The 20,074-nt window shown below is 34.2% G+C and overlaps 2 protein-coding genes across 2 annotated transcripts; one reads left to right on the top strand and one right to left on the bottom strand.

Annotated features, from left to right (window-relative positions):
* The first annotated feature begins 9,696 nt into the window (after positions 1-9,696).
* LOC110734478 (probable protein kinase At2g41970) lies at positions 9,697-12,911 on the top strand. Its single transcript, XM_021914641.1, has 7 exons — positions 9,697-10,036; positions 10,691-10,947; positions 11,031-11,157; positions 11,258-11,531; positions 11,867-11,999; positions 12,085-12,171; positions 12,386-12,911. The coding sequence occupies exons 1-7, from the start codon at positions 9,949-9,951 to the stop codon at positions 12,512-12,514; spliced, it is 1,095 nt and encodes a 364-aa protein (XP_021770333.1). The 5' UTR covers positions 9,697-9,948; the 3' UTR covers positions 12,515-12,911.
* An 810-nt stretch (positions 12,912-13,721) lies between these two features.
* LOC110734644 (ubiquitin fusion degradation protein 1-like) lies at positions 13,722-14,693 on the bottom strand. The gene is made up of 2 exons (XM_021914801.1): positions 14,349-14,693; positions 13,722-14,174 (listed from the first exon to the last, which is right to left on the bottom strand). Exons 1-2 carry the CDS (start codon positions 14,691-14,693, stop codon positions 13,722-13,724), a joined length of 798 nt encoding a protein of 265 aa, XP_021770493.1.
* Positions 14,694-20,074: the final 5,381 nt, after the last annotated feature.

Raw genomic sequence — 20,074 nt, 5'->3', positions numbered from 1 at the left:
TATGTTGCTCTTATTTATGGTATAAGTTCTCTAATAAATAAATCAACATAGTAAATTGGGTCCCTAAAAACAATATTGAGATATGTTTTTCCAAACAGACACCTATAAAGCCTTTGATCATAAGTAATAGATTCCGCCAAAGCGGGGTGTTGCATATAATCTTGGGAATATAGGGTAATATTTATGAAATTTTACATGTCACTGTTTGGTTTTTTCTCAACAAGATTATCAAAAGACAAAGTTTTGGGTCTTGAAACATAGAGATGGAAACAAAAGTTGTTATCTATCGACCAAGAATTATATGAGATATAATTAGTAAAGGTTGTTTACTTACCAATAAAACATTAGATTTTATAAATAGGGCCAAAGTCCGCTAAAATTTATTGTTTTAAAGGATCTTGGTATTCACATTAAATATACGGGACAATTTTAAAATGTGATAAGTAGCTTTGAATTGTTCAAATTTTGTATGCTACTATGATAAACATATAATTAAACTTTGCTATATTTCTATTGTAGATACCATGTCTAGTAACAACAACAACAATAGTCCTAACTTACGTTCATACCTTGAGAAGGATAAATTGAACAACACTAACTTCCTTGATTGGGAAAGAAACCTAAGAATTGTTCTTAGGGCCAAAGGAAGAGAGGATGTCCTTGACACCCCTATACCAGTTTTGACAGCCACAACATCAGATGCTGAAAAGGCCAGTCATAAGGTTGTTAATGACAAATCAGTGTTTGTCACATGTCTCATGCTAGCTTCCATGGAACCAAACCTTCAAAAGAAGTTTGATGGTATGGATGCTCATAGCATTATCCAGCAACTGAAAAAGATGTTTCAGAAGCAAGCAAGGATAGAGAGTTGCTCCGATGTGTGCAAAAGGTCGATGAACCAGTGGGAGAACATGTTTTCAAAATGATGGAATTGTTCCAGAAAATGTCTAAACTGGGAATGACCTATACCACTGAAATGGCCACTGACATAATCATGATGTCATTGCATGATGGATTTCAGCAATTCAGGCAAAACTTTAACATGCACAATAAAGTGAAAACCTTAGAAGAACTGCACGGAATGCTTGTCACTGCTGAGATGGACATTCCAAAACCAAAGAAAGAAGTTCTTATGGTACAAAAGGGTAAGGGGTTCAAGAGGAAAGGGAAGGGCAAAAAGATTGTCAAAGGAAAGGGCAAGCAAGTTGCTCAGACTAAGACATCTAATAAGCCCAAGGGCGATCCAAAAGCGGATGCCAAGTGTTTCTATTGTGATGGAATAGGCCATTGGAGAAGAAACTGCCCAAAGTATTTGGAAGATAAGAAGACAGGCTCTTCAGGTATCTTTGTTATAGAATTTAATTTAACAACTTCTACTTCTTGGGTATTTGATACCGGTTGTGGTACTCACATTGTTTCGGATGTGCAGGGCCTAAAAAGAAGTAGAAAGCTGGCTAAAGGAGAGGTAGAACTGCGCGTTGGAAATGGAGCAAGAGTTGCTGCTTTGGCAGTTGGAACATATAGTTTACCTTTGCCTTCTAGATTAGTTTTAGAATTAAATAATTGTTATTTTGTTCCTTCTATTACTAAAAACATCATTTCTGTTTCCGTGTTAGACACCGAAGGATTTACTTTTGAAATAAAGAACAATGGTTGTTCTATTTATTTTAAAGAGATGTTTTATGCTAGTGCTAAATTAATAAATGGTTTGTATGTATTAGATTTTGACAAACATATCTATAACATAGACTGCAAGAAAAACAAATCAAGTGATTCAAACCCTACTTATTTATGACACTGTCGTTTAGGACACATCAACCCAAAATGTATTAAGAAATTGCAAAAGGATGGCATTCAGACATCGTTTGATTATGAATCATACGATATATGTGAAGGGTGTTTGATGGGTAAAATGACTAAGTCACCTTTTATAAGAAAAGGTGAAAGAGCAAGTGATCTTTTGGGACTCATACATACAGATGTCTATGGACCAATGAACACTATGGCCAGGGGAGGGTTTAGTTACTTTATAACTTTTACTGATGATTTAAGTAGATATGGATATATTTACTTAATGAAGCGTAAGTCTGAATCATTTGAAAAGTTCAAACAATTTCAGAATGAAGTACAGAATCAACTTGGCAAAACAATAAAAGCACTACGATCAGATCGTGGTGGAGAATATTTAAGCCAAGAATTTGATGATCATCTTAAGGGTTGTGGAATACTTTCCCAACTAACTCCACCAGGAACACCTCAGTTAAATGGTGTTTCCGAAAGGAGGAATCGTACCTTACTTGATATGGTTCGATCTATGATGAGTCTTGCAGATCTTCCAATAACCTTTTGGGGACATGCCCTCAAAACTGCTGTTTTTACACTAAACAGGACTCCGCCAAAGGCAGTAGAAAAGACACCATATGAGTTATGGAGAGGAAGAGTTCCAAAATTATCTTTTCTACGAGTTTGGGGTTGTGAAGCTTATGTAAAACGTTTACTTTCAGATAAGCTGTCTCCCAAATCTGACAAATGTTTCTTCATAGGTTATCCTTAAGAAACAAAGGGCTACTACTTTTACAACTGAAATGATAACAAAGTGTTTGTTGCTCGAGATGGTGTCTTTCTGGAAAAGGATTTCATTTCCAAAAAGACAAGTGGGAGTAGTATCTATCTCGAAGAAATTCGAGAGGAGCAACAAATGGAAGTGGATAAAACCACGTTAGAGACGCAATCACAAGGCTATTTCTTACCGATTAGGCCATTAGTAAATGAGGAAGAGCTAGTGCCTGAAACGCACGATCCTCTCCTCACTACTAACAATGTGATGGAGGAATTGCATTCAACACAAGAACCTCCTACCGTCCCACTCGAATCAAATTCGTGCGAAATTTCTCAAATAGTGGAGAAGAACATTTCTCCTGTTGCTCAGCCCGTACGTAGATCTAGTAGACCAACAAGACCACCTAAGAGGTTTGTTGAACTTCTGTTAACGGAAAACTCTGAAATTATGATTTTGGACCAGGAAGAACCTACTAGTTATAAACAAGCTTTGACGAGTCCAGACTCTGAAAAATGGCTTGGAGCCATGAAATCCAAAATGGAATCCATGTCAGAGAACCAAGTATGGAACTTGGTTGATTTGCCAAATGGGGTAACACCTATTGGATGCAAATGGGTTTTCCAATTGAAAACTGACAAGGATGGAAATGTAACTGTTTTCAAAGCTCGACTGGTTGCTAAAGGTTTCAAGCAAATACATGGTATTGACTATGATGAAAATTTTTCACTGGTAGCGATGCTTAAATCCGTTCGAATACTTCTAGCGATTGCTGCATTTTATGACTATGAAATTTGGCAGATGGATGTGAAAACCGCCTTCTTGAATGGTTTCTTGGAGGAGGATGTGTACATGACACAACCAGAAGGTTTTGTAGATCCATAAAATCCTACGAAGGTATGCAAGCTTAAGAAGTCCATTTATGGGCTTAAGCAAGCATCTAGGAGTTGGAATCTTCGATTTGATGAGGCAATCAAAAAGTTTGATTTTCTCAGAAACGAAGAAGAATCTTTTGTTTACAAGAAAGAAAGTGGGAACAGCATAGTCTTCTTGGTATTGTATGTGGATGACATACTTCTCATAGGAAATAAAATACCAATGCTTGAATCTGTCAAGGAATGGTTGAAAAGTTGTTTCTCTATGAAAGACCTAGGAGAGGCCGAATACATTTTGGGAATCAAAATCCATAGAGATAGGTCTCGAAGGATGATTAGACTAAGTCAAGAAACTTATATAGATAAGGTTCTTGCAAAGTTCAATATGGAAAACTCTAAAAGAGGATTCATTCCCATGCAACATGGCATATCGCTAAACAAGACTCAGTGTCCAAAGACATATGATGAGACTAAGCGAATGAAAAATGTTCCTTATGCATCTGCTATAGGATCAATTATGTATGCTATGATTTGTACAAGGCCAGATGTCTCATATGCCTTGAGCGTATGTAGCAGATTCCAATCAAATCCAGGCGATGCGCACTGGACTGCAGCTAAGAACATCCTTAAGTACTTAAGAAGGACTAAGGATAGTTTCCTAGTGTATGGAGGTGAGAGTGACTTAGTTGTTAAAGGTTACACAGATGCAAGTTTCCAAACCGACAAAGATGATTTCCGATCACAATCTGGTTTCATTTTTTGTCTAAATGGAAGTGCAGTCAGCTGGAAAAGTTCAAAGCAGAGCACTGTAGCAGATTCTACAACAGAAGCTGAATATTTAGCAATAGTTGAAGCGGCCAAAGAAGCCGTTTGGATTAAGAAATTCCTCATTGAGTTGGGAGTTGTGCCTACCATTGTGAATGGTATTGATTTGTACTGTGATAATAATGGTGCGATTGCTCAGGCAAAAGAACCAAGATCACATCACAAATCTAAGCATGTGGAAAGGAAATTCAATTTAATCCGAGAAATTGTTGTTAGGAAAGATGTCAGAGTTTGCAAAGTTCATACGGATGAGAATGTCGCTGATCCATTGACTAAACCCCTACCACAGCCAAAGCATGAAAGTCACGCTAGAGCTATTGGAATCAAGCATGTTGGAGAATGGCTTTAGATTATGTAATTGTTTTTCATAATTGTAAAGACATTGAATCATGTAATATTTATGTTTATCAGTAAATTATTCTTATTTAATTGTGGTTTAGAATTAAATAAAATGTTCAAAGTAATTGTAATTTTTATAGGTTGTCAAATGCGTGATTTGACAAATGAAACCCTATTAGGAGAACATAAATTATAAATTACTATTGTTCCTAGTCTGAGACATTAATGAACATAAATGGCTCAATCAAAAGACTAGTATGTGGATCGATTGATAGCTTAGTTTCATGAGCTATAGGGACATAGAGATGTTTAGTCGACTACATAGATACGCATTGTGATGTGTATGGAACAGACCAAAATTGAAATAAGATTTCAAACTTATATTTAGTGGATTCCTCAGACATGGGAACAACATTCTTCCATGAGATAATTAGTATATCCTTGATGATGTTAAACTCCGTGACGTAAAAGGAGGTAATAAAGGCAGCAATTAGGAATGCTAAAAGTTTAGTGGGAGTATTGGTTGGACAAGAATGGATAAGTCCTCCTATTTTTTTTAATGGGATTCGTGTATTGGCCTCTTGAAGAGTTAGAAACTGAAAATGCATGGCCGTGCTCAAGTGGATTAAAGGTTTAATCACTTGTTTCTATAGTTCTTAACTCAGATTTCAAGAAACAATTTGAATCTTAATATGGATGACATAAGATGTTATCATATTATCAAATTCGACATTAAGTGACTTAAGGAATTTATGGTTACACACTTGTTCTAGGACAAGTGGGAGATTGAAGGAAATATCCGTCGATCAAGTGTAATCACTAATTATAATTAGGACAAATATGGAGATTAATTATAATCGGTTATTTTAGGTAATCATAATGTTTTGCTAGAAACCAATTATGATTTGTGAACTAATGCGATTAGTTTACTACTAATAATAATCCGGTCCGATGAGGTCACACATATGAGTATATGATTGAATTAAGATGCATGAAAAGGCATTAAGCCCAAGAGATGCAATTATGTGAAGAGGTGCGATAGTCTATTATAAATATGACTAAGTGACATAAATGAAAAGATACATTTTTCATTAATCACAAAACCTCTCTCTCAAATATCCTCCAGTAAAAGAAATAAGGAATTGTTCATTATTCCGTACTAGCATACGTGGATATTTAATCATTGCTTGTGGACCAATATTAGAGGAACGACAATTGACGTTCTAACGATCTCTTATTGAAGAAAGAAGTGCCCTCTTACTTTGTGGAAATCACGCATCGAGGGTATGATATATTACTTTATGTGATCGTATTATTTATATGCATAAGATCCTGTTTTAGATGCTAAGAAATAGTTTCTTGAAATTCCGCTAAGTGCATCCATACTCCTCCAAGCCCCTCACCCCTACCTCCGTCGGCGAAAACCTAGCCTCGCCCTTGTATACATCGTCGAACCGACCCAACCCTTTTCCGTGGGATTACGACTGCGGTTTGAGTTATTGTTTAGTGCCTTAGTGGGGTTGTTTTGGGGTGTGTGAGACGAGTGAGGGGGTTTTGAGGTAGTTTTGTCGTAGCTATGGGCTGGGTTTCGAGGTGTATGGAATGGGTGAGGGGGTTTCAAGGGGGTGGCTGTGGGGTTGGTTTTCGGGGGTGTGGGCAGGGTTTTAGGGTGGTTAAGACTTACGAGGTGGGGTTTTCATTACTGGGGATCGTTGCGGTTGGGGGGACAACCGGACAGGGGAGGGGCAACAAAGGTGGCTAGGGCAGGAAGGTGATGACACTCATGGAAGGTGGTGATGTGGGCAGTAGGTACGATTGGGAGGAAGAAGGGGAGGAGAAAGAATTATTATATTTAAAAAAAAAAATTGTTTTTTGGTAATTAAAAATAAATTTTTTAATAAGAAAAAAAAATCTTAGCCAATCACAGAACGCCATGTGTCTGGGTTTTAACCTTTTAAACAGGTTACCGGTTTTTTGTACTATTTTGAGTAGATGTATATCAAACATCATTTTATTTTGGAATAATTAAAAGGTCATTTTATTTTTCGAAGACGTCTCAAGGTCGTTTTATTTTTGACAATTTGACAGAAATTTTTTAACGACATTTCAAAACGTATGATGCAAATAACATCGTACATATATAATCTGATAATTGAGATGAAATCTCAAAAATTCTAACCTATAATTTTCTCAACTTCAAGCCTTTATTAACATAGAGTTAGCAAAATCTAATAACGTTATGAAATATATATAAAGAATCAGCAAAACTAACTCAAAAATTATGATGAAATTTAAATTTGTTCTCAATGAAATGTTGAATAGTTTCAATTTTTTTTTAGCTAAATACTATTTTAAACTAGAGGTATTGCAAGTAATATGTGATTTCGAGCTTGATTTTGAGAGCGTGAGAAATTCAACATTTCAAAAGAAATATTTATTATGGTCTTGTTGAGGTAAATGTTGTGCTTTATCAACAAGTCAAATACCCTATATTGTTCTATGTGGGGCTGCCCCTATTATTACTGATTTTACTTTAACCTTTAACATAACAACAAAAACATGTAAGTTGCAATACTTGAAGAAATTAAGAAAGAGTTGAGTCAACCAAAGAAATGAACAGACAAACATAAATTAATTAAGAATGCAAATGTCTTCCATTAAATAAAGGATAAAGTTAGGGTTACAATCGTATTACAAGAAGAGAAGATTAACTTCGTATTCAAACAATTGGAATGATCGAACAATCATCAAAACATACTAACTAAATCTAATCTATGGCAGGGAAAATTAATAAGAAAAGCATTAAAGAAAGCTTAAAGAAAATGAAATATTTTATTAGGTTGATTTGTTGATGCCTCTATTCTATGAATCTTCGCTATTTATAGGCAACTCCTCGAGAACTTTGCTCTGATTTTCCATTAATGCCCTCCTAACCGTATAGCGGTTTCCTTCTTCTTGGCACAAATATTACTCTCTTTGAATAAGTCTCACTGGATGAATACCACGTTCTTTAGCTCTAAAAAGTATGGGCCTTGACATTGGGCCATCCTTTATGCTTACTGGAATTGTCCACTTGATGGTCTATTCAATTTATAGTGTTGACTAGTCCGTCGTTGCTTTAAGTCAAGCTTCCCTTAATGAAGTCAAGCTTTGGTCTAATCTCCCTAAAAAGAGTCAAAGTTAACGAAATTAAAGTCAACAAATTTTTTAATTTGGGTGTGATAGGTCAATTTCATTTACTATACATTAAACTAATCACAAAAATTATCCCAAAAGTACACGAGTCTACAACAAAAAAATTTCCGTTAAAAACTTATTTTTCTTATATTGTTTTCCTTAAAAAGTAATAAGATAATTGATAATAAAAAATATATATATATAAAAAAGAGAATATGTAGCCAAAACAACTCAAAAAAATAGAACAATAACAACAACTTTAAATAAATAAAATATTTTTTTAATCGTTAATCTATAAAATGTATATTCCCTTGAATCTTTAATTTATAAAATTTATTGTTCATTTCCTACTAAAAAAAGTCTTAACTCAATTTTAAATTCAAAACTTGTAAGCAAACTACAAAATAGGGATACTCTACATTAACGTATCTCATCTTTAATAATTTGATATCATAAATAGAAATTTAAATGTATACACAATCTATAAACAAATACATTAAACTATTTTATATTTGTTGGGGTTTTCTTCTAATAGGCCCTATAGGTCATCAAACTGTTATAGCAGATTACTAGGACATGTGTCAACGTGTGATTGGTCCAAAAATTATAAAAAATAAAAAAAATTAAATAAATATATAAGGAAACCCAACCTCAAGCACTGCTAGCTAGTGGCCAAACCCACCCAAAAAGAATCTAGCCCCACCAAAAATCGGCCGGCCACCCCACCCAACCCTCAAAATTGGCTGGCCACCCCCACCTCGACCCCCGAAACCACAATCATTTCCCTTATCCCACCCCGAAAAAAACGTCTCAAAATTGGTATCGACGGGTCCAGTTCCAATTTCGCCTCTGTCGGTTCCTAGCTGTTTCCGATTTCAATTCTAGTTGTGCACACCCCTATTGCTCACATGTGATGGTCAACACTAAAAGTAGCGGTCAATGGTGGATTCCGGCGGTCAATATCCGGAATCTAGGCAAAGGTCCAGATAAAGAAAAACATTTTATAGCTACATAATATTAGTTACATAAACTTAATAATTTTTACTTAATTAAATAAATTAACTCAATAAAATTGAATTTAAAAAAAAAAAAAAAAAAAAAGAGTAAAAAAATGTCAACAAGTTGTGTGAGTACGGGCGTGAGGAAGTAAGAAGGACGTGCAAAATATGGGAAGCACGTCGAAGATAAAAATTTGTGATAGGGGCGTGGGAGCATGCATTGGCAATTAGCGGTTAGAGACATCAACCGAATTTCGCGCCCAACTACTCAAATTCTTTCTCATCAAACACCCCTTTCTCCACCTCTCAACTCGTTGACACCCATTACATTTTCCCTTTCTCTCTCTTCTTTCTCTCTCTTCTCCATTTCGATTTCTTGCAATCAATCAATCAATTTTCTGGAACAAAGATTCTTCATCTTTTCCTACAATTTACTGGGTAATTTTAATCTGCTTGTAATATTGGTCATCATTGATTAAATTTGTGTTAGGATTTTAATTTGTGATTTTATGGGTTCAAATTTCATATAAGGTTGCGTTTATCTGAAACTCTTCGTTTTGTTTGTTGATGGGATTTTTTTTTTTTTGTAATTTTGTAGATTTTGGTACATTCTTGTTAGCAAATTATAAGGGGTTTATCTATTATTTTTATTTTATCAAAATTGGCAATGATTTCATGACTTATTATTATAATCCTTAATCTTTGCGATTTAGGAATTATTTGTATTTAGATGTTGGATTTACTTATAATTAGTAGGGTGGTTGTATCTTTATGTCATGATCATTACCCTGTTGTGCCTTGGATGCGCCTAATTAGGTGCTCATCATTTCTCCTGTCGAATTGTATAACCAAATGAGCAAGAAATTAGCATCGGGTGCACCTAGCTCCACGCTCACCTAGGTGCAATCGGTGAATTATAGTTTTGGATCATCTTGGAGCTAAATATTAGGATTGCAAAAAATTTCCTTCTCTGAATGGATTTATTTAAAAAAAAAAAATTCATACCTTGAATAAAAACATTATTGATTTATAATAACCGTGCCTTGAACAATTTTGTGATGCAGGAATTTGAATTGCTGAATATAGGCTACGGTTAAAGTTGATATTGATAAAAATATATATTAACGACTAAGATCATTTGTGTGTTGAGAAACCTATTGCACCAACAACTTGAATTATGTTCTGCTGTGGAGGCACAGAAGAGGAAAACGCAGGCCCTCCGGCTCATTACACCGCCCCTCCTAGAGGAAATAAACCTGTTGGTGGTAATTACTCCTTTTATCTTGTATTTCTCAGGATATCTATTTATATGCAGTCACTTACTGAATAATTACTTGTATTATAAACACCTTCATGTAGCATTATGTGATAAGCAACTGAGCATTTCTTGCATTGACCTAGCTAGTTTGTAAAGAAATCACTTGACTTTGTACTTAAACTTTTAAACCTTATAAAAGGTTGGTTTAAGAAATTATAAAGTCATGGAATTATTGGTGCAAATCATAGCTGTAGATCAAAACAAAAAAGTAGAATGGTTTCTTTTGGTTGAATTCGGAGGGCAACTGTAAGGTAAGGTGGGTGGGTGGGGAGGTGAGAGTAGCATCCGACCATGAGGTTGCGTGAATTGAGAATTAAAACCATCAGTCTCTTGGACTCTTGGTTGGGAGGTGGGAGCGAGACCATTATACATTTAGTTCTTACTTGATCCCTCATAATGAGTCGAGGGCCACAAAAGACATTCATTCTTTGAGGTAGACTTGATTGAGATCAAATTGTGGATTTCGCAAACTATGAATGAACCTGAAAAGAATATGAATTTTCATCAATTGTTAAATAAAATTTGTGTAACCTTAGCATGGTCAGATGTATTAGGAGTTAGTTTCTATAATATGAAACTTTCTTTTGATGTCATTTTATAGGCGGGGATAGAGAAGAGCCAAAAACTGGTAATGGAACAAGAAGTGGAGCTCCAGTAAAAGCCTTACCAATAGAATTGCCAGCTGTGCCATTGGATGAACTAAACAAATCTACCAACAACTTCAGTCAGAAAACTCTGGTTGGAGAAGGTTCTTATGGAAGGGTTTTCCATGGAAAGTTAAACAATGGCCTAGAGGCTGCAATAAAGAAATTGGACACGAGTTCTGCTCAGGATTCAGATTCCGACTTTGCAGCTCAGGTATCTTACAATTTTCTTCATAGTATGGTTAGATATTTTTGGAAATTTGTTCCCTCTTTTTGATAAGTGGTGGCTCATTGCAGTTGTCGATAGTTTCAAGACTAAAGCATGAGCATTTTACGGAGCTTATGGCTTATTGTTTGGAACAAAATAACAGAATATTGGTTTATCAATATGCAACAATGGGCTCTTTACATGATGTATTACATGGTATTCCATCTCTTAATCCGATCATCTTACTCATCTTTTTAATTGGCAGCAGAATAGTTTGCAGTTTTTGTAATCAAATCATCCTTGATGTCCTGTACAGGAAGGAAAGGAGTACAAGGTGCAGCACCAGGGCCTGCTCTAACTTGGGCACAAAGAGTAAAAATTGCCTTTGGAGCTGCAAAAGGTCTAGAGTACCTGCATGAGAAGGTGCAGCCTTCTATTGTTCACCGAGATGTTAGATCTAGCAATGTCCTGTTGTTCGATGACTTCATGTCAAAAATAGCTGACTTCAACCTGACAAGTGCTTCTTCAGAGACAGCAGCTCGTTTGCACTCCACTAGAGTCCTGGGAACATTTGGTTACCATGCTCCTGAGTATGCCCCTCTTTCCCTATTAATTCCAAATTGAAGGATCTAGTATATATTATGGCTTATTCCAATCATTTTACTCATCTCTTAATTGGTAGTAGAATAGTTTTTACTTTTAGGCGCAATGAAGCTGGACTCCTTTCTAGGGACTAGGGTATATTATGTCAAAGACTGATAGAGAAACAAGGATTGTGTTTAGGATTACTAAACAAAGCTCCGAATAATGATAACTACTGTAAAATTGATTGGATCAATACTGATAGACAAAGCTTTTGATGACATTTTTTAAGCTCACTGGTGCTTGAAGGAGTTGAACCTTTCTTGTCTGTTTCAATAAACAGGTATGCAATGACGGGGCAAATAACTCAGAAAAGTGATGTTTACAGTTTTGGTGTTGTTCTTCTTGAGCTTTTGACTGGAAGAAAGCCGGTAGATCATACTATGCCAAAAGGGCAACAAAGTCTTGTTACTTGGGTGTGTTTCCTGTTATCATGGTGGCATAAATATCATTTTTATCACTTTCGTATTACCAGTTTTGCTGATAAATTCCTTGTCACAGGCAACTCCTCGGTTGAGTGAGGACAAAGTGAAACAATGTGTTGACCCCAAGCTTAATGACAGTTACCCACCAAAAGCAGTAGCTAAGGTTAGAAATACACTTATATTATTGTTCATCTTTTGCATTTAACTTTTAAAGCAAATGTCACATGGATATAAACTTATCTCAGTTCATCAAACCTTTTTTTTTTTTTTTTTTTTTTTTTTTTTTCCCACCTGTTTACTTTCATTTTCTGATAGGAATTTAATAAGAATATATCCTTTTTTTGTGTATATAATGTTGGCTCTTTGGTATTGATCAGATGGCAGCAGTAGCGGCCTTATGTGTTCAGTATGAAGCTGACTTTAGGCCCAACATGACGATTGTGGTTAAGGCTCTGCAGCCTCTTCTGAATGCAAATAAACCAGCAGGCACCGATGCACAAGCATGATTACTATAATGAGATACCAAGATATTTCATTATGCCCATGATTTTTTTCTTTTTTTGTGCTCCTTTTGTGTAACTCTTACGTTTAGTATTTCTTCATTTAGACATTTGATGCAGAAAACAGTTCGGTTCAGAATCACTGAGAATTAAGAATCAGTATTTCTTCATTGCCATTTACACGTTATTGTGGGGGGCATCATCAAGTCTTGTTCATTTAGGCAGATAATTCTCCTAGTCAAATCTTTTGTGTAAGATAAAATATTAATCAAATTTCAAAGGGCAAGCATGCCTTCTCTTGATTTGTGAATAAATGAGTCACACAGCCGGTTAAAACACCCTTTATCTACTTTTTCTGTTTTAGTTTTGCGTCCTTTGCAGCATAAGATCCTGTTAGTTCTCGACTCTACAATGCTTTCAGTTAGTTTTTTTTCCACCGGAAAGCATCTTATTTTAGGCTTATTATGCAGTATTTAGCACAGAAAACATCACAAAGTATCTTACAGTATTCGTATACCAGGAACATACAGGCAATGATTTGCAATTCGGTTCGTAACGGCATCACTGTGGTTTTCTGTTTTTTGGTTTTTTGTTTTTCAAACTCATATGATATATGTCATGTAATGAAACAAAAATTAGTCAAGCTTATTAAAATCACGATACTTTTGAAAACTGACAACAGAAAAGTGAAAAGGCCTTTTTTCTTGTTTCCTGTTTTTGGTTTTTTGTTTTAAAAAAACAGAAAACTGAAAACAAAAAATGATGCCAAACAAGCCCTTAGTTACTTAACTTCAAAGTTGAGAAGTACACTTGGACTAGTTTTATGAAAATTGACTATCCAATATTATAGGGTATAGCAAAAATAATACTTCTAATTTATATCATTCGGATGTTTTTTAAAATTCTATTTAGCTCACTCAAAGCCATGGTCTGCTTATCAAAGGACTAGCATAGTAGCAGAATTATTGATCATCTTCAAGAAACTGATCAATGAAGCATGCCAGAAGTTAAATTCTGCCAATCTTATAACATCTGTAATTATTAAAAACATATTTTGAAAGATGCTTTAATTTAAAGAATAAATATAGAAGATAGCAATTTTAATTTCTAAACGATAAAAATAGATGATACAATATTTATTAAAAACTATAGCTCACATATGAAATCTCTCTGCTGGTACGAACTAATAAGCCCAGATTCTATTATTAATCCTTCAAGCTGTATTTTTTACCGGTGAAGGGGGTTTCAGTGACTGCCCTATGTTTGAAGTTTCCGAACTCAGCTTGGTCGATGTATTTGATATTACAACAGCAGCTAAATCTTCGTTTGCCGTGTAATTACTCTCATTTAACCTCCTTCCTCTGCCACTAAACGGTACAAAACTTGAGGATTCTTTAACATCTTTCTCTGGCTTAGGAAGAGGTTTGGAAACTGGTTTTGGAGGCTCTATATAGTCCAAAGGAAGAGCAAAATCAACCTCTACATCAGTTTCGATTACACAAACCGCATCTGATGGCATAGCTTGAACAATATCAACATACAATGTCTTCCCCTCATGCCTAATAACAATAGTATCTCCAACCGTCAAACAAGCATATCCAGAGCAAAACGCACTCTCAAGTACATCTTTAGGGCTTCGAATATCCAAAAATTTTACACTATGAGGCTGCAACTTCACATAAGTTGCCCTATCATATCTCCGTCTTCCAAACACATGTTTTTCATCATCCACCCAGGCATAAATACCGCTCCCTCTTCACCGCTAAACTCTAAGACTCCACAATGGGAGATTTTCCCCTTAGTTTAGATTTTCGATCTTGAAAAGCATAGGAAATCCTACCCCTTTGTCCATCAATTCTTCTAAAGCCGATTTTGGCATAATAATTTTGTTACCAACCTCTAAATTCGTTTTTTCTATGTAAGATAATGGATAAACATTGTACCATTTATTGAAACCTGCTTCCCATCCACTATTAGTCTCCCCCTCTTCGCTAACGACATCATCACCCTCACTATAATCACCAAATTGTTCCTCATCATTATTATCGTTGATGTTATGATGATCAACACCTTCATTATTATAACCATCATGATCTTCTTCATCATTAACATAATCATCGTGATTTTCCTCACCATTATTATCATAATAATCATCACCTTCACTATAGTAACCTGACGGATTCATAATTGAGAGGGTTGAAAAGAGTTTTTTTTTTTTTTGTTTTTAAGCTCAGAGAGTTATTAAGCTAAGAGAGTTGAAAATATACGGAAGTATTTGATTAGGTTATTACTTTTTATGAGTACTTATATAGAGCTAAATAATTTAGCAAGTCTGAGTTTATATAGAAGTAGGATTCTATTTTTTATTTTTTATTTTTTATTAATTTTTTTTTTAATAACAAAATTCTATATCTTACGTAAAAAATAGGAATCTATTAGTATTCTATTTTAAAACATGATAAACCTAGAATAAAAATCGGTTAACAATTTTATTTAGCAAAAGGGTTAAATAAACTTTACAAAAAATTATTTATTCATAAAAAAAAACCTTTACAAAAATAAAATAAACTAGATAAAAACCCGTGCGATACACGATTTTTCATACATATATCTCACAGAAAAGATATTTTCCTATCTAAGTTTTTTTTTATTTTTTTTATATATATAATTATTTGATTTATTTTACAATTTAATAATTTCAGACAAAAAAAAAACAAATAATAATTTAATTAAAATGATATTGCCAATTACAAAAGTATAATTTTTGTAATGTAATTTAATGCGACTGAATTTATCGTTGTTTTGTATTTTATTCGTTGTTGTTAGTTATATGATAATAATATGATATCTTGCAAAAAAAAAAAAATGTAAATATGATATTTCATTGATTACATATTAGGATAAAATCTTTAATGTGAAAAGATAATAATTTTTTATTTTTAAAATAATTTAAATCCTAAATCATTATTCGTTGCTATTTACACTTGAAACTAAACTCTCAAATCTATATATCATTTTGTATATTTTTTGTGATCTCTTGATCTCTAAAAAATTATTTGTGTTTTCAATTTTTTAGACATAAAATGTTTAAGGAAGGTAAAGTTTTTTTATTGCATTGTAAGTTTTAAATTTTTTTTATGAAAAAAAATCTTATTAATCGGGTATTTAGATAAAACCATTAATTTCATAAGATAATTTTTTATTGTTTTTAATAATTTAAATCCTAATATCCCACGGTTTTTTATACATAAAATCTCATAAAATCTCATAATATTTTTGATTACTTTTCTATTGTTTGTTAAGGATAATTTTTTATTAATTTTATGTAATTTATTCCTCTAATAAATATTTTGATAAGAACATGAAAAATAATAGTTATTAGATGTAATATTTCGATGTAAAAAAATTTGTATTAAAAAAATTTTGATAGGATCACCAACTTTGTTCACACCCATATCTCTTCCATCTAATAAAAATGGATAAATAGAACATGTTAGCAAAAATAAAATTTATATAAAATTAATCTTTATAGTCTTATAAAATAAATTAAAATATTTACCAGAAAGAGAATAATTGTTGTGAAATTAATATAAAAATTGTAATTATACAAAATTAAATCTATGCATTGGAATTTTTTCATCGTCCCCAATTGCCCAAACAATAGTATTTTGGAAAATTGAATCATTATTTTGTTGTCGCTGCCAATGCGTGCGATATTGCTTCTTATTTGTAACGACTGAAAAGTATCTAATGATGTAAACTTTTCCTTCAATCAATTTTGAACAAAATTGTAGAACAAAGTTGACTTTAATTGAGGCATGACTTAATTAAGCTACCTAAATCACAAAAAAATTGTTTTAATCATAAAATTAGTTGATAAAAACTAAAATGTAAACGATTTATAAGGATATAATACCTCCTCATCCAATAGGATCATCAGGCGAGAAACTCGTACTTTGATATTCCAAAGATTTTTTCTCGAATATAATTCTTTGATTCAATTAGATCTGCATGTAAAAACAAAATTCAGTAACAAAACATAAACATATAATCATTAAGTATCCCAAATAAACACAATTTAAGCAATAATCACATATATACATTTAAACATGGGTTTTAAAAATTAGGCTAAGAATTACCCAGCCATTGATGACCTAATAAAACTGACACAAAATTAATGACACAAAATTTGCTTGGTTTGGTTTTGTATTGATACGAAATTTTGTTGGTGTCATATGATGCGTCAATTTATAATGGTAAATGTCATAAATTTTAATTTAATTATAATTTAGGAATAACTTTTATTTCTTATCATAAACACTATCAAAATTTATCTTATAATAGTAGGTATATAAATCCTATTTCTAAAGATGATTATTTTAAAAGATAATTTTTAGTTTTTTAAATAAATTAAATCCTAATAAATCAATATTCGTTGTTTTTACTTACGTGGCAAAATTCTTAAATCTCATTCGTCACTTTTGTTTAGGTGCTAAACGAATTTTTTAATTCCAAAATAAAATAGAAATCTAATTTTTAATTGGTCGAAAATATACCTTTGCTTATGTGACACGCCGAGTGCTCTTGAAAAATTCTTATTAGATGTAATATTGGATTTGGAAAATTCTCAACGGTAATCTCCTACTTTTTTAGTTTTTCAATGGTGACTTCCAATTTTTCAAATTATCAAATCAATTATTAAACATGACATTACTAAGTAAAAAAATAAATAAAAAATAAAAAATAAAATAAAAATTAAAAAATGTTAGATGCATGTTAAATGGGGATTTTCAGTTAAAAGCTTCTAACCTGGGTTAACTAGGAGTATAGTTAAGCTAATTCTCTGTAAAAGATAATTCTTCTATTTTAGAAAATGTAATTTTACATGCACAATAAAATTTACAAGAGGAGTATAAATAAATACTTTCTTATTTTAGAGGAAGTAGCCATCAAGATGAACGAGCAGAAGGAAAGTACTATCATACCCAAAACTAGAAGTTTTGTTGTAAAAGATCGAGAACTAAAACTAAAAGTTTACATAAAATAAAACATCATCATCAAACACTTTGTTTGGATAGAAGAAAATGAAAGAAAAAGAAGGGAAGAGAAAGGGAGGGACCAAACTCACTTGTTTGGATAAAGGATTGGGGGAAAGAAGGGAAAGGAGAGGGAGGGAGGGATCCATTTTTCCTCTCCCTTTAATAAACATAATCCCCTTCCCTTCCTCCTATTTCCCTCCCCTTCCTTTCCTTCCTTATTTGTTATCCAAACAAAGCGTAAAAGTTAAAGAAGACCAAAACTTTATTATCACTCAAGTGAGGAATAGCTCAAGTGGTTAGAGCTCCCCTCCCGATTTCAAGAGATCTTGGGATTGATTCTCATCACCCGCCCTTGCGGCTCTCTAAAAAATTAAAAAAATTAAAATAAAATTCATCCATTCATTGCATTTAACTCCAATTAATTCAACCGCATGGTACAACGATGTTGTAAGTCCATCCATTGGGTCAATGAATTATCAAAATCCCGGGTAAAATTTTATAAATCGGTAAATGGCCTTTTTCTAGTATTTAAATTCATCAATTCCCACCAATTGGGTAGTCTATTTTTACAAAATTGAGCAAAACTAACACGAAATAAGCCCACCTAATCTGGAAATTGGCCAAAAACTTTGACAAAGTTTCAACCTTTGATTGCCTCTGATATATAAGAGTGAACAATTGAAAACGATCACAACATACTACCATACGTCCATACATTATGATCTTTCTTCTGATTTGAAGCCGTAAAAAAATAAGGACTAGATTCACGAGTTAAATTAAACACTTCGAATACGTACATTATGATCTTCTTTAAAGTTATAAAACAGAATTTGATTTTTTTGATGAAGAGGTGATCGCTGATAGATGAGAAGTTGAGTTCGAGTCGTGACGCAAAGTATCAATTTCGTGAGTGACAGATGAAGGATAACGTAAATGGAAGTTTTGTGGCAAAAGTAAATAGAGAAGTACATTAGTATAAAGAGGTGTCCACCGTGCGAGTTGTGCGAGTTGGGTTAGGGTTAGGTGGGTCGCGGGTTGGGTTTCATGACACATAACATGACCAATGTAGGGTAGGGTGGGCCAGGTCGTGTGTTGGGTCAGAGAAATTATTGAACACACTAGGGTTGGATTCGTGGGTTAGACGGGTCGTGGGTGGGTTGAGCTGGGTTTGTGTGTTAAACGGGTCGTGGATGGGTCGAGTTGGGTTCGTGGGTTAGGTGGGTTGGAGGGTGGTTCGAGATGGGTCGAAGGGTGGGTCAAGCTGGGTTTGTGGGTTGGGTGGGTTAGGGTCAGGTGGGTTCGTGGGTTAGGGTCGGGTGGGCCAAATGGCTAAGTGGGTTGTGTGGGTCAAATATACAAATTTGAGTTTTATTTAATAGTTTTGAACTTTTATTTTGAAATAATATTTTGCACATATTTATTTTTAAGGTTGTATAATTTTTACAAAATTAACAATTTGAAGGCTTGCTCTTAATTAAGATGCCTACATATCCTTATATCACAAAATAAGGAATCAAAGCCAACGTAGCTCTTATAATTCTAAAATATCACTACTAGAAATAGGCTTATTTCCGAGGGAATGCTTCCGACGGAATTTGATTCCCTCGTAAAATTCAAAATTTCCGAGGGAAATTGACTTTGTAGGAATAATCCATCGGAAAAATTCCTTACCGACGGAATTTTCCCTCGAAAAATTTCCGACGGATTTTAGATCCCTCGGAATTTGTCGGTTACGACGGAATATTCCCTTGAAGAGTGTTCCGACGGAAATTATTCCCTCGGAAATCACACGTTCCGACGGAAAAATCCGTCGGAACCTGTGATTTCCAAGGGATTAATTTCCGTTGGAAAACTGAGGAAAAAAAAACACGACATTTCTGAATCTGTATAGATTAGAGAAGAAAAAAATCCGAGAGGAAGAGAGAGAAGGCGATTCACAAGAAGAGGAAGAGGAAGAGAGAGAAAGGGGCACGCCAGACATAGGAAGAGAGAGGAAGAGGAAGAGAGAGAAAGGGGCACGCCAGACATAGGAAGAGAGAGGAAGAGGAAGAGAGAGAAAGGGAGAAGGAGGATGAGGAAGAGAGAGAAAGAGGCACGCCCCCAAGCCGCCGCCGCCGCCACCACGCCCCCCTCCCCTGCCGCACCGCCGCCGGTAAGTGTCTTTTAATTTTTGTTTTTATTATTATTTTTTTTTTCCTGAAAACCCTAACCACGACCTTTCACCTAGGGTGTACGGGAGTTTTCACCTAGGGCATAACTCGCCGGCGGGTCTGCAACCACCACGCCCAGCCGCCGCCGCCAGCAGGTTGTTACGCCAATGACCCATGTTCCAACGTGCGACCTCCATTTCGAGATCTCAGGGACGACGACCCGGGTTTTGGTGGAGCTGGCCAGGGCTCTCGCGCCGTTGTATAGCATTGATGAACTTAGTGTTTGTTAGTTCTAATTTTAGATTAACTTAGTGTTTATTGTAGACATTGGAATTAGTATATATATATATATATATATATATATATATATATAATTA

This window comes from Chenopodium quinoa, unplaced genomic scaffold, assembly GCF_001683475.1.
Source record: "Chenopodium quinoa cultivar QQ74 unplaced genomic scaffold, ASM168347v1, whole genome shotgun sequence".
Lineage (NCBI taxonomy): Eukaryota > Viridiplantae > Streptophyta > Magnoliopsida > Caryophyllales > Amaranthaceae > Chenopodium > Chenopodium quinoa.
The sequence above is the reverse complement of the archived record's forward strand: the minus strand, read 5'-3'. Positions and strand labels throughout refer to the sequence as shown.